The sequence below is a fragment of the Zonotrichia leucophrys genome, chromosome 1 (assembly GCF_028769735.1).
Source record: "Zonotrichia leucophrys gambelii isolate GWCS_2022_RI chromosome 1, RI_Zleu_2.0, whole genome shotgun sequence".
Lineage (NCBI taxonomy): Eukaryota > Metazoa > Chordata > Aves > Passeriformes > Passerellidae > Zonotrichia > Zonotrichia leucophrys.
Window position 1 is genome coordinate 56,791,484 of NC_088169.1, and position 16,335 is coordinate 56,807,818.

Below are 16,335 nucleotides of genomic sequence, written 5' to 3' on the forward strand. Positions count from 1 at the left end.
AAGCAAATCTCACAGTAACAGTCTCATTTACACTCCTTCCTTATTTATTTACTGTCTCTTAAATAGGGACACTTAAAATGACCTGAAATTCCCAGGTAAGAATTTACCTTATGATAAAATTGAATCTACAAGGAAGAGCACATTTATTCCTCATGCAGTGTGATAATACTGCATTCATTCCACATATGCTACTTTGTATTATGAGTCTTTTATTACTAAAACTTGATTCCTCCTGAAAGCAATTTCAAACACTGCTCTGAATGGAACAAAACAGTAATACAATTGAACAAGTAGAAGCTGACAAGTAGGTGCAAGGGCAATACCTTAAGACAGAATAGACAACTTTTATTCTAAAGTTTCATGCTATTTGGCTTAATAACATTAGCTTTATGCTAAGTATAAAACCTCCTTACTTCATCACCTACAGAGGAAGCCAAATTAACACATCTTAGACTTCCTAGTGGAGACAAAATATAAAACTGCCATCAAAAAAAAAAAACTAGCTTCAAAACAAGTAATTTGAAACAGTTACACAAATAAAAGTTTTATGTCTTTTTATGCAAACACAATTCAGCATTTTATTTAAGCTTCCATGACAAGATTAGACCAGGAGTGGCAATGTCCCTATCACCTCACAGATATTTTAGCAATTGTATTTATTTGTCAGCTGTACTCTTCTGCAAACCCTTCTGAACAGGACTGAAGCCTCAAGTTCATAGGGAAACTGCTACCATGTAGTATCTGGCTTCTGCAGATTTGTTTGAGCCCTATCTGTCTAGCTGTCAGTCTGGATATAAGAACTGGAACTACAATTTCCAGTGGTCATGGTTCACCTGTCCAAACTGATTCCTTGTCACCCACAGCTTTTCTGACATGGCCACGTTCATGTGCTGTGAGGTGGTCAACAAGAAAAAGAAAATACTCTGACAAACTCCAAAAGTTTGAGAACCAGAGCACTGAGGGGATAGCAGCAGGCAACAGTTAACTTTCTGTATCTTGCCAGAGCAAATCAGTGACAGCTACCACACTGTTACACATACTGCATAGAGCCAAGAGAGCTGGGTAACAAGTGCTGAAAGTTGTAGTCAGCAGCACACCTTTGGTTATTAAATGCTTTGCTTTTTTTATTAATGTAAATAGAGTTTGTTCCAAGTTATTTATTGACACTGATTTGAAAAATCAATTAGGAAGTATAAAGCAAAATTTATCTGTTGAAGTCCAGGTAGAAGAAATATGAAAACAGACTATTTAAAATATCACCAAGAAAGCAAACCAGTTCTATTCTTGTCTTGTGAATTCTTAAGAAAGTGTTAGCTCTGTGTTCTCTCTTCTGCCCTATCTACCTTCTTTAACTGAAAAGAGAACTCACAAGACTTAATGCTAAGTAAGAATAAAAATCACGAAATGGGATGGTTCTGCCAGAACCTTCTTTAAGCTTCATTTAAAACCAGGAATGCTTTTGCATTTTGAAAAAACCCTTATTTTTAGCTATAAAGGCTGAAGAATGACAAACAGAATGCATAACTCTAAAATTCAAATTAATTTTGGCTCAGTTTGCTGGAAATTATGAAGTTCAATCAAACACCAAAGAAGGCTAGCTCTAACAAAAATTACTGAGCCCAACATAGCAGGGACAACAATAAAATGAGTACTTCTAACAGAACTAACCGTCATGTCCATAAGCAGCTACTCTCTTTCAGAGATGTGGATGGAAAAATACAGAGATGTGCGTGGTTGTAGTAGTGATAGTTAATCTGGCAAATATTTGGGACTAATGGTAGTAGGGTCACAAATCCTGCCCTAGGAACTTGCACCGGTTTGTGAGAAAATGTTTCAAAAAATATTCCTGCAGCCACTTTTGTTCTACTGGGACAGAAACCAAAGTAAAGGGGCTTACACATATTTATGCCTTGTTGGAAGAATTTTGAATCTCCAATTTGACTTTGTAACCACAATTCACCTAAAGTACTGATGAAATTTGGGGTACAGGGCTCATTCCAAACGTTACCAACTTGAATGCTTTCTGTACATTTATTCTATTATTTTTGCCTCAAAAAGACACAGTCTGCAGACAGTAACTGTAAAAGGCAGAACTCCATAGTATTTTGGTAACAAACACAATGCTTAAGAAAGCCATGACTATTTACCAACATAATACCACCCATGACTATTTAGCAACATAAATTTAATATATCCTTGCAGAAAGGAATCAGTTCCCATGCAAAGATCACTTGTAATTTTTGAATTTGCAACATTATATGTAAGACTACTTGCATACATTTGGCCGCAGCCCTAAAACTATTTAGACAGTACAGTTCTAAAAGTTTATTATACAAAAGTTCACAATCAACAGAATAAGCTTGACATTTTTGAATGTAATATGCAACTTGTAAGACAAACATTTCTAGTGGTGTTACCTCACCCTTTGTAATTCCCACTTTTCTATAAGATGCTCCACTTCACCTCCAAGAACTGCTGTGTTACTGTCATCCAACAGCAAGAATCCATTTCTCACTTCAACAATTCCTGAAAGCTTAATTTTTGTTCCAGGTGGAGTGTTCAGGCTAGAGGTAGAAACAAAGTCAAAAAATTCAAATAGATTTATTAATATTCTGTCACAAATATATAAAAAACTACTCTTACTATAATTCCAACATTTTCATATGCCATAATAAAAAATTAGCATCAAAAAGCACAGTACTTTTCAACAGCTTTATTGAAACACTTCCTACTCATTATACAAGAATGCCATACTGCAAATTAGATTCTAACAGAGATAAATACTGGTAAATTGCCTATTTGGTTAATATCTAATTTCACAATACTGAACTAAGCTTATGATTTGTTTTGATTATCAGTTAATATTCTCAGACAACTGATTTGAGGCAGGTTCCTCACATTTACAGTTAAGAGTGGATTTCCAAATAGTTAATCATCTCAGATTTTTTTTTAGACATTTAACTTAGTAGACACATAGAGTGGTTAGAAAGGAACCTTTCCACACATTACTAGGAGCTAGGAGTATACAAGAATAAATATAAAACCATGCATCTTGTAGTGCTTCTTCTCTCACTACTCTATAATTTTAAAACATATGAATACTTTCTGTCACCAGCTCCCACATGGAGCCACCTCATCCTCTTCTCACGTGAATCTATCCTAGGAAAAGCAACAGCAGAAGCATAAAAGAATCATGTACTTCCAACATGTAATTGAAAGATATGACAAGCAGTGCAATCTGGAAACTGCTTCTTCTTGTGAGAAACAGGACACAGCCATTTAAAACCTTTCAACTGAGAGACAACAATCTCTTTAAAACATGCTAGAGCTACTGTTGCAATCACAGGCCCATGCCTCACAGTGAGGAAAATTCATAATGGAGTCAGCCAATTACAGAACCAGTGCCATTTAAACATAGCAATGTTAATGGATGCTTGGATTGTTCTGATGAAGGCAAAAAAATGGACAATCAGAAAATAGACATGAAAGAAATACAGAAAAAAAATTAAAATAAGGCAAGGGGAAAGGGATAAATGAAAACTATAGTCATGAAAAACCTATAATATAAAATTGTGAATTTTATTTATTTTAAGTAACATTATGTACTGAAACAGGATATTAATACAATTTAATAATCTAATATCAGACTTGAAAAAATATCATATAACACAAATTAAATCTTTAAATGTTATGTAAAAACAAGCGTTCACAACATTATTAGAGCGATGAGTTCTCTAACATCTTTGAGATTTTATCAAAAAGCTTTCAAATTATGTCTTGTACCGGGTATTTATCTTCAAACATTTTGTGATCTAGAATCTACTTACACAAGAGTCTGTTTGCCTTCCTTTATTGCTTTCTTTATATTCGCATTGGAATATGATATTCCAAGTTCTGCTGGCTCAAGCTAAAATTAAAATGTCATTAAATGTTCTGACAGCATCACTCTAAACTGCAAGCTGGCTCCTGCTCAGAAGGAACAGTTAAACTCTTAAAGACGACATTTAAAAATTAAGTATATTTCTATATCTAACGATGCTGCAGCAAGCAGAGAAAGACAGAAGAAGGTGTTTTTTTTTTTTAAACCAAAATTACCTGAACTAGAAGAGTGCAGAGCACAGCATGACTCTGCAGACTAAACACCAGAGATTGTTTTCAGCAGCTCCATAACCAAAAACACAAAGCACCCCCATGTTCAGCAGTAATCACCTCTCTTACCCTTCACTTTTAACTGAAGAAATATCCAAGTTAAAGACCTGCCCATGGTTAAGCAGCATTAGTTGCACTGGGTTAGGAGTGTCAAGCCTGTGGCATTCCTGCTACAAAGGTAAGGCAAAAGATCTGCTACTACTGAAAATTGGGAATTTGACCCAAGTTTACACACGTCCCCAAAATGCTGTGTGTTGTGAAACCACAACTCAGTAGATGGCTGCAAAAATCCACTTTCTTCAGTTATGTAGCTCAGCATAAACAGAACTGTAAATTACATTCACATGTACCTTTGCATGCTGAATTTAAATTTCTCCTTTATATACAAATCCAGAAAGGAAGCCTCTTTTGCAGAGCAATATTTTCATAAATTACTAAGGACACTTCCATTATTTCAAGGACACTTAAGTAGCAAAGGAAAACATGGAAAAGGAAACTGTTCACCTTATTTTTGACATGCTACTGTATTCTATAGCTGTGCAGCTTGTGTGTCCATCGGTCATCTGTAAACGCAACATTCTGGGAGCAGCCTGAGATTCTTCATTATCCTTTGGTGCAGCAACATTGCGAATTTTCTGTATTTGCAGGACACACGGCCCTTCCAGCTAGATAAGTCAAACAGAAAAGACAAAATTGTTAGCACTGTTAAGCAAACACACTGCAATATCTAGACACACCAACAGATGCCCCCAGGCAAAGAAAAGTGTAATTTGATCAGGCAGTCATGTTGAATTTCTATCACTCATGTACTCTGTGTTCTAAAACATGATAAAATGGGTTTTACAGAGAAACAGTTGTGATGCTTCACACATCTCTGAGATACAGATTATAAAAGTGAATGAAAACAGAGTAGGAGGCAAACAAACAAAAACACAGATACTGTCACTTCAAACATAGCATGGAGTCCAGATAAGATTTCACTGCAGGATGACTTTCACTGACAAAGTCTTCTAAAGAACAAAAAAAAATACAGCTTAGAAGACTCTGTTTGGATCAAGAGGAAATTTGAAGTACAACTGCTTTGTAAACTGCAACTAGAAACATAGCTTCCTTGAACAATGGTCCAATCAAAACATAAACTGAAGGGATGTCACTTGTCTACTGATTACGCAAAAATGGATACCCTACTAGACATACCATAATCTATGTTACAAACAATAAAAATTATTACTAAAAAGAACCAACAAAAAAACAAACAAATCAAAACACAGACCAAAAAACCAACAAAAAAATCATAATAAACCCCAAAACCCCACAGCAAACAAAAACCACCAAAACAAAGCAAAATAAATCCACCTGAAAACCCAAGCCCAAACCAATCATCTCAACCATTTATCACATTTCAGCTATAGCTAAGTCATTTTAATTTGTCTGAAAATAAAATTGTCTGTGGCTGCTCAACTGATCTCTCACTCCTAAATGACAGCAAAAAGATGAAAAAGTGCACAGTCCATCAGCTTCTAACCTTGAGGAAACAGACTAGGCAGCCAGAAGAACACAAAATGAGAGCAGATACCCAGTAGGTAAGTATATATAAAAAGAAGAGAAATTAATAAATAAGAGAACAGGAGCACAGTAGCTTTACTATGATGGCAGTAGAAGATCTGATGTAGCAAACACTCTCACTGAAAGAGTCTTTTTTCAATGCCAATCAGTTTTAAATGGAATCCCAAATCCAATCATAATTTTGAAAAAAAAAAATTAAAAGGCTGTAGGAAAAAAAAATCCACAATCAAAAAAACAATGAAACAGAAATGGGGAAGCATGTGAGTAACCTTTAACAGGAATTAAACTGCTGGCACCTTATGTTTTCAACTGCTTACCATGAATTTGCCAGTACTCAGAAAGGAACTCTTGAGATCACAACTTTAATCCTTTCTGAATGCTTCTCCTGCAGTTAATGTTTCCATTGTAATGACACAAGTTCTCAAAAGAAAACCAATAACACCTTAAATGTAGCAGCTATTAAATTATATGTTGTAACTTTATAGTCCTCTTTGCACTTCAATTCCTTCAAAAACACGTAACGGATCTCTGTGGTGTAGTCATCTAGATAGAAATGGAAGGATTCAGTTTTCCCAAATCCTATGTAAATGTGGCCATCTTGTGGTTAATGCTGGTAATATTGATTTTTTTCTAGCCCACAGATATTAAATGAATGAGTGAAATAGCTCTGTGTATTAATGACTGAAGTTGATCATCTACAGTGGTCAAATACCCGTGTTTCATACTAGGACTCTCACAGCTTTTATGCAAATATTTGCCTATTATACAATAGGCATAAAAAGTTATTTTTTAAATAAATGAAGTTATTTTCTATGCAAGATGGAAATACATCATAGGTTCTCAAGATATAAATAAACAATACTGATATTAGTCTTGGCTGAGAGGAAGAATAGTAGCACATAATTTCTATTTTTAACTGAAACATTTCTGAACAACAAATTACTACTTTCCATAGGGAGATTATACTAAGAAGTTGTTCCTCTCCCATAAAGCAAATATTTTTTTTTGTAAACACACAGCTCTATAACATAATGCATTTGCATACATTGAAAGCTAAGCAGCAGCACTGATTAAGGAGTCAGATTCACCTTATTTGACTGAAAAAAAGGAAATTAATGTTAAGAGAGCAAGGATTCAGCATACTATCTAATAGCTTGAGGTAAAAATTATAAATAGGAGTTATTCTCAAGCAGATTTTTTTTTGTGTAATTGTTCCCAAAACCTGAAGGATTATCACCCTCCAGGAAACAGTTTGCAAGTGTCTAGTTTGGGGGTTTTTTTTAGAATAATTTTCTAAAGATCTATGAATATAGATAAAGTTAAAACTCTTCGCATTTGCTAAATAATATACTGCATGCACTGACTGCTGCCTTGCTAAAATCTATGATCCTGCCATGGCCTCTCTCTAAAGTGTGCTTTGCATAAATGGCAATAATGTTTGTGCCTTTTTCTAGTAGAAGTCTGTGCTTGCAGCAGTGACTACTCCATTTAGACAACAAAATAAACAAATCCTAACAGCTCTTAGCAGCCTCTCTCAGCAATCAATCTGGCTTTCTTAAAACAAACCCACCTTAACTTACCACTTTCTGAATTTCAACAGTAAAAGAAATATGTTTCCCAAGATCTTTCACATCAGTGATAGACTATCAATACTTGAAGTAAGGGGTAAAGAATTGAAGTGAGAACCACTGCTAGGTTTAAAATAAAATTCCTTCCTTTACCCATCTCTGAATTGTTTTGTTCCAAGGAACAAAACAGGAAGGGTATACAGAAGGGGACAAATTTCATTTTTACCTAAACACACAACATGCATTAAAATCTAGCACACTCAAGTTTCAAGTATAATGCTCTTCTCTAGCACAAAGTGTTACCCCATCTAACACATTTTATCCACATGACTTGTGGGATACACAACCATAGGAAAATTACATAAAGTGCATAGCTGTAGTCATGGATGCCAGTAGGCAAGTAACCCAGCATAAACATGTATCACTGTGTATCAGAATCAAGCCTCTACTTCGATTTATTTCTGACCTGCTTTCTTGCCCTCTCAGGATAATGAGGGGAAAAATGAAATTCTGATGCAATGTCAAGACTCAACAAGTTTAATGACTTTCCAGCAACAAATGAAGTTGCCAGGATTGTTCAGATTTTTATTTAATCATTTCAAAGTTGTTGAAATGAAACCCAGAAAGTCTTCTTTTATGGAGCTTATGTTCACATTTTTACACTATAATAGATTCAAATATTGGGGATTTTTGTATGTGAAGTAATGACAAAACCAGACTAATGTGCCACAGAAGGCCGTCATAACACAGAAATCACAGAATACAGAAAAGTGAAGTAAAAATATTGTCTACCTTTTCCACCTTTCCACCATTGATGTCACTGGGGAGGAATTTCTTGCCAATCGTTCTTAAATCTGTCTGAAATGATTACAGAAGACAAGACAATATTAACTTAAAATATGCACTTAAAAAAAACCCCCTGTAACATAGGAATAAAAATAGCATTTTTTCCATCATGACAACTATTTATTCAACAGAAATCCACTCCTTTGTGTGATAAAAAATTCAACAACTCAAGAGTTTACAAAAGAAATCCTTTTGATTTTTAAATTATATTATTGTTTTAATTAATGAAATTAACATTTTCAACGTTGATTTAAATGCTTTTAAATAAACAAAACCAAATGGCTATGCAATGTTTAATGGTTAAACATAACTGTGAGGCTTCACAGAGGTAAAACATCCATCTTTGCTCTCCATCTGGCACTTAGAGAAAAGTATTTTTAGTTCCTGTCTTTTTACATGCACAAATCCTTACTTATTATGATCATAAACAACTCCTTTAAAAGAAAATGTGCTGAATGTAATTACTACAAGAACCTGAATCATATTTTGCCATTAATATATGTCAATGGCCTACTGTTCTGGCACCCTGATCTAAAACTGAGCGGGACTCTATCTTAGTATCCAAAATATTGTAAATTATTTATTCTGGTTTTCAGTGAGAAATACTGGTAAATTATAAATTAGAAAACAATCATAAGAATGCACTTTTAGCATATTTACTGAGTATATAGAGGGAATAAATGCCCAATCCTCTCTCTGTTGCACAAGATAGCCAGGTAATGACAAGGAAGCACATTCAGTTTTTCAATCTGAGAAAATCTGAGTTTTTCATAACTGGGGAAACTCATCTGTCACTTGCACGTCTCTGAATAGCACACAGGCTCCTACAAATGGCTCCTGTGTGGTCCATAGAATCATTCTAGAATGGTTTGGGTTGAAAGGGACCTTAAAGAACATCTAATTCTAATCCCCTCCTATGGGCAGGATACACCTTCCGGTAAGACAATATTGCTCACAGCCCATCCAACAAACCCTTGGACACTTCCAGGGATGGGGCATCCATGACTTCTCTGAGCAATCCATGCTAGTGCCTCACCACCCACACAGTAAAGAACTTCCTCCTCATATCCAGCCTAAACCTACTCTCAGATTGAAGCTATTCCCCCTTGCTCTTTCATTACACATCCTTGTAAAAAGTCTCTCTCTCCATCTCCCTCCTAAGCTTCCTTTAGGCACTGGGAAGTCATAAGTAGGTCACCCCGAAACCTTTTCTTTTCCAGGCTGAACCATCCCAAACCTTTACTCACAGGAGAGATGGTCCATCTCTCTGATCATCTTGGTGTCCCTCCTCTGGACTTGCTGTAACAGACCCACGTCCTCCCTGCACTGGGGACCCCAGAGCTTGGTACAGCACTGCAGGTGGGTTCTCACCAGAGCAGAGGAGCAGAATCCCCTCCCTGGCCCTGCTGCCCACACTGCAGGATGCAGGCCAGGACACATTTGTCTTTCTGTTCTGGGCAGTGAGTGCACATGGCTGGGTCATGTCCAGCCTCTCATCCAGCAGCACCCCAAGTCATTCTCAGCAGGGCTGCTCTCCATCCGTGCATCTCCAGCCTGTGCTCACACTGGTGCTTGCCCCAACCCAGATGCAGCACCTTGCACTTGGTCCTGGAATCTCATGAGATTCTGATGCACCCAATTCTTGAGCTTGTCCAGGTCCCTCTGGATGTCATCCTATCGTTCAGGTGTGTCAACAGCACCACTCAGCTTGATGTCATCTGAAAATTTGCTGAGGGTGTACTTGGACCCTTCATCTGTGTCATTAATGAAGATATTTAGTGGCACTGGTCCCAATACAGATCCCTGAGGGACACCACTTGTCACTGATGTCCATTGGGACTCTGAGCCATTAATCACTACTCTCTGGATGGGACTGTCCAACTACTTTCTTATGCCTCTAACAGTCTATTCATTAAATCTGTCTTTCTCCAGTTTAGAAAGAAGGATATTCTCAGGGACTGTGTTAAAGGCTTTACAGAAGGCCAGATAAATGACATCTGTAGCCCCACCCTTGCCCACTGATGCAGTCACCCCATCACAGAAGGCTACCGGGTTGTTCAGGCAGAACTTGCCCTTGCTGAAATCTCCAGCTTCCCATCAGAGTAGCAGGAACGGTAGACAACTTTTACAAATACTTTTTAAGTTCTTAGACAAAATAGAAACATTTGAAAGACTGAAGATACACTTATGTCTACTTCATACTTATTTAAGCAATTCACACATACACATTCAGAAAAAGGTAAAAAAGGTCAGCTGACTTCTGGATTTCTTCTGCCTGAAAGGTGCCTCTAGCAGTCAAGGAAGAATTTGTAGGAAGTGGAACATAAATTCCCTATTATCCTGCCATTAAAGACACTCTGCTACCCTCTACATACTCAAGAGACAAGTTAATCTTTCGGGCACAAAAAAACCTGACTTAATGATTAAAAGTGATAAGCCATTAATTCTGGTTTCGAGTACTTATGCAACATTCCTGGTTTATTTTATTATCTATCAAACCTGAAATACCAACACAGTCACAAATGATCATGTCAGAACTCATTCCAGCATATGATTACATGCAGGGTAATAGCCAGCAACTCACAAATACTTTATTTGGGTTTTGTATAAAGCAGCAATGCATTCTCAAATTTATGAACATGCTGCTCTGGTCCAGGAATCAAATGCTTGCCTTCTGCATGTTTTGTATTACATTCTTTGCATCTTTGCATTATAATTTTGCTTTAATTCTTTTCACATTCCTTACATGAACTGGTGCCTGTATACATGAGTGACTGAACACATGATTTAAAGAATAAGTGAAAGGAGCAGAGGGGACCCTCTTTTTCAGAGTATCATCTAAAACCATCTAGTGGTTAAATCTTGAGGGGGAACAAAATAATCTCCAACAACTCCTACAAAATTTCATTATTTTATTCTTTCTAATTTCAGAAAGGAAGAATACTTTTCTCTTAAGCACTCGACTACATTGTTTTCCCCCTTGAAACTACATATAGTTATTACAAAGTTTATATTAAATCAAATGAAGTACAGTTCATATTAAACCATTTAAAACATCTGAGTATGGATCTGATATGTTAAAATAAAATAGCAAATAGATTAACTAAGAAAAGCAGAAGACTTATTAATGATTACCAACAATGTATATACTACAATTCTGAAAAATAGGGATTCACATGCACACTTTTCTCATATCCTTAAAAAATATTATGGTATATTGCTTTGAAGATGTTCTGCTATCTCATACATTGCTTGTTAATTTTTTGCCAAAATTATGAGTACTAATCCAGATTTCTATAGTAAGGAAAAAAAAACAGGTTTCAGTTACATAAATATGTAGACAACACTGGATATGTAGTCCGAATGTGCTTTAAGAGCATCATGTCCAGAAGTCAAAGTAAGAGTGTTTTTTTAATCCCAACAAACTTATACTAAAATTTCATACTCACATCATTACTGCAGCACTTCTGGTTGTATTCATGCTTATAGTTTGACTTTAGTTTTACATTTCATAAACGAAATAAATATTTTCTGACTGCTAAATCTGTTCATTTTTTCTCCTGCAAGTTTTGCCGTTTGGAATAGATATTCTTTCCAAATAAAACTCACAATTCATACAGGCAAGGAGAGAGGTAAGAACTCTGTCCTTTACATAAATCACACTGACAACAGCACACTTAATTAGACACACAAACCTATATTTGAGCCATTGCATCTATCATTTTTAGCATGATTTCTCAGAAAAAACATTTTCACTACCATGACTTACATTAAGGGCAACTAGGATTACATCATTCGTATTAACTTTTTCAGATGAACTTAAGCAAGCTTCAATTCCTTCATCTGAAAGACACCTGTGAAAGAAAAAAAAAAAAGGAATATCACATGATGTATCAATGACACAAACATTTCTTCTGTCTATGAGATTGTCTTTAGTTCCTATCTTTTGTATTGGTAAAGCATAGATGCAAAAATTAATGAAAAATTACTTAATGTAAGTATTTTCCTTGCACTGATGGTGGTAGCGCAGGATCAGTATCTTTCTGCAAAAATTCTGTAAGTATAAAATAAGTTTTGAACACTAAGTTTTGAATTGAATACCTGAATCCATTTTAAAGGGCCGACCTATTCTAGCCTTCAATAAAAAACTTTAAAAAAGGATAGTTTTAACTTGAGTGATCAGAAATTGTGACATTTGTTGTTCACTTTGCCTACTCTACCCCATCTGCAGTTCCAGTTTTCAATTTTATGTAGCTGGCAACCTGCCTTCTTCTGCACAGCTCTTCATTTTATTCAAATACATCACAGCAACCATTACATAATTGATAGACATCCAGCCTGAAACACAGCTCCTCCTCTACATTTAAATAACTACTCACCAAGAAATCACCTTTTCCCAAATAATAAAAGAATGATTTAAGAAACAAAGAGTAACATACACTAAAAATTCTCAAAATAAATATTCCTGGGTGCTTCAAGAAATACTTTGCTTTGAAGAAAATAACATGCACAGTGTAACATACAAACAAGGCAAAAAAATACTTGAAGGGAAGTACACTTGACAGACCTTTCTGATTCCAGCCCTGGTGACTTTAACATTGCCCTTTCCAGTCCTGCCAGTGTTCCAAGACTAATTACTGCTCCCAGCTGTGCTCTAACCCAGACACCTGATGGGATTTATCTGTTCATGTCAGACAATGAAATCTAGCAAATCCTGAGTCTCTAGCCCACCATCACCAAAACGAAGAAAAGCCAATAATTAAACAATTCGGATGGCAAAAAAAAAGCATGCATATATATAGAAGCATATGAAGAAACAATTCTATTTATTTAATAAAAGACAAATGCTTGAGAAGAATAAGGTAGCAAGATGTGTTGCTTTACATGGGAATAGAAGATTTCCCAGCTGAATAATTTTAAGCTTCAGTACTGTGATATGGGAAGCTTTGTGCAACTCCAGCGCATTAGCAGCTCTCATTAGCTGGAGTCAGAAGGTAAAGCAGAACAGCATTCCCACTCTGTGCCAGGGGAAACAGATACATCCAGACTATCCTGCTCTTGAGGCTTCAACTGTGGCTTAATTACACCAACAGACTTCCTAGAAAGAGCAGTATCAAACTCTACTAGTTTGCCTTCTGCCATCCTCAGCGTAAAACTGAACATAAGTTGAACAGCAGGGGCTAAGGGAGTACAAAATCCATAAGCTGAGTTTTAGACTGTTGGCTAAGTCATGGAAGGATTTTTCTTTTACTGCTCCAAATGCAAATGAAGTCATTCTTCATTCTACTAAAGCCAGAGGGACTGCAATTCTCTGACAGAGTTATTTAAGCCGAGTACTTCAACATAAGCGCTACATTTTCCAGCAAGGAAAAAAACATTTTTAAAGAATGACTAAACAAGAACCTGGCCTACAATTAAACTTTCTCTACATAATACAAGATTAATTCTTCTATTACAAAATTCATTGCTGAGTCATGTTTTACTTTTGCACCTCAAACTGAAGAAGACTGAATCACAGCTGTCAAAACAACGCTCTGGTTTAGTTAAAATTTTCAGTTTATAACTTTTTATGTATAAATTTACATATGAATTTTCCATTTAGTTTGTGTCATTATTTAGGAAAGCTTTCGAGACAGAAGGGTAAAGAGAACCTCGTGGGAGAAGACCACTAATTTTTGACTTGTGCTAATTTAAGCAACAGCACTTAGCAAAAACATTGCCTATCTGACCAAAATCTCTGCCAACGTCACAGAGACATCGATCATAAAATACTACTGAGGACATCTGTTAGGTTGATTTAAGCAAACATCAAAGCTTTTTAGCAAAAATTTGACTGACTTGGTTATTTTATGAGTTTTCAAAAAAAAAAAACCTGTGAATATCAATGTAGGGGATACTTTATAGTTTAGGGTTGGTTGGTTTGGTTATTATAGGTGCTTATTACATAAAAGTATAAATCAGGCAAATGCAAAAGATCAGGATCAAGATTACTTTAAAGAAAAAAAAGATCAAATCAACAATTCTGTCAGCCAAATTTTGCTAAAGAACTTCAACAGAGAAAAAAAGAGCTTTCCAGTAACGTGTCAGGTGCTGCTTCTGTGCAACAGGACGCAAAACTAAAGATTTAGTAAAAAATGGTCAGAAATTGGCCAGGAAGCAAATTGCAACCAGGAGACATTGTACACCAGATTCAGCCAAAGCACAGATCTCTCCTGCTGTAACAAAAGCTTGAAACCATTGTATACCAAGTCAGTCTTTTCCATTTTGCCATAATAACATTCTTATACAGACTACTTCATATAGCAATGAGTACTCCAAACGTGTTTATATTTTCTTAACAAATTTAAAGAAACTTCTTTTAAATAAACTATTTTATTTACTCCTGTTTGTACAGTCTCCTGCAAGAACTGTCAAAGTTTTAGCTTTGAGTATTTCCTGCTACAGGCCCACAAATTATTTAAGAAAATTTAAAAAATATATTTTTATTAAATTTATTTTAAAATAAATTTATTTATATAGAAAAAAAATACATCTACCTCACTCAAGTATGAAAAGGGAGTCAAAACAGATAAAGCTACCTCTTCAGATGGCATAATCCTTCCCTCGACAACATAAGGATTATTAAGTCTGAGATTTTTCCAGACTCTGAAGGAATCAGATTCCCTTTTTCTATCTGTTCTTAATGAAAGCATGCAATATGCTGAAGGTAGGACCTTTACAGCATAGGGCTGCTCAATTTTTTGTTCTCTGCATTAGATCAATGAAGGAGAGGGAAAAAAAAAAATAAACCTTACCCTGAACAAAACCACAACCAGTAAAAACCTGCTCTGGAGTCAAAGAGAACAGCCCTGCAGCTCTGTGTCTCCATTACATTCACTCAAGTGCCTCACATCATCTGCATTACCTGTTCTGCCTGTTTTGCAAAATGCCATGACCTTCGGTACCAAAAGGTCACCTACAGTGTGATCCTATTACATTAATCCAAGACACTTCCTACTGCCAAGTGGTTGGGAGCAATCCTAAACCTCACATGAACCAGATCACACTGCTGGAAGTGCCCATAAATCCCCCAATTCCCAAGATCTACCTGGCTGTGCTGGTGCCGTACAAGCAGTGTCTGTCAATCCTTGCTCTCCACACCCCCATTCCAAGCCACCTCCCCCAACTCTCCTTTATAAATAAAGGAGACACTGGGAATAACCTGGTACAGAAATGCTGCTGCCACAATCAACAAATTTCCCTTTTTACCTTCTGTAAACAAACATTTCAGAATTAAGCACTTCTGCTTAATGTGAAGCAGCAAATAAATAAAAGGTAAAATAAATGGGTGAGAAGCATAGGGAGCCAGCAGCCAAGCTCCACAAAGCTCTCCAAGAAGTCCAAAGCAAGCCAGTGGCTGACCACTGACACCTTACAATGACACCAAAAATACCCTACAACACACACCCCACAACATAACCTCCCACCATAAGGACTGGTAACCAATCTAAAACACACTAAAATTACCTTTAGTTTCCAAGAAATAAAGCACTCACTACACTTCTTTCTTACACGTCTTAAAACAATCTTAAAAGTTGCATATTGAAGTTATGAAAACAGCTACATTGATTTCAAGGGAATTTTAGTAAGTAATGCTGCAGGAGTCACACAGGGATTCTATGGCCTTGGAACATTAATATAAATTAGAAGAAAATAAAAGATCAGAGTTTTCAACCAAATGGGTATAAAGCTTCCATAAATGGTTGAGATGGTTATTTCTGAAACATTCTCAAGAGAAAGAAGATCAGAAGAGAAAGGAAAATAAATGTTTCTACTGCAATTCTTTTGCATTACGCTTGCTGAAACCTGAAGGATATCTCACCTATTCCTCCCCCCACTCCAGGTTCACTCATCTGAGACATGAAGCAGTACAATCCGCTTAGCAACAGCTTTTGTCAGAAAAAACACCTCCTAGAAAGTACCTGCATTCCCACCTTCAAATGAGACATTAAAACAAAGCCATTAGTAATGAATCAGCATTTTCTACATGAATCTTTCATATATAAATCCAAATCTGTAATTTTTCTGTCAAAATGTTCTCAACCAGCTTCTATGGAAAACACATTTCAGTAATTCTTCCTTTGTAATACACAAAAAAAATATTACATCAGTGACAGGCAGAGCTGTTTTCCCACTGCTCCTTCGTATCAAGTATAACATCAATTTA

General features: G+C 36.1%; 1 protein-coding gene across 2 annotated transcripts in view; it reads right to left on the reverse strand.

Annotated features, from left to right (window-relative positions):
* TDRD3 (tudor domain containing 3) overlaps window positions 1–16,335 on the reverse strand; it is a 93,511-nt gene that overhangs the window by 40,087 nt on the left and 37,089 nt on the right. The window contains exons 2-5 of one of the 2 annotated variants that reach the window (XM_064713677.1): window positions 11,899–11,983; window positions 8,076–8,141; window positions 4,654–4,814; window positions 2,423–2,564 (exon numbers count right to left, since the gene is read on the reverse strand). In XM_064713677.1, coding sequence (XP_064569747.1) covers window positions 2,423–2,564; window positions 4,654–4,814; window positions 8,076–8,141; window positions 11,899–11,983 — 454 coding nt within the window. Of the gene's footprint in view, window positions 1–2,422; window positions 2,565–4,653; window positions 4,815–8,075; window positions 8,142–11,898; window positions 11,984–16,335 lie in introns of those variants that run through there. The other variant, XM_064713687.1, reaches the window with a different exon arrangement.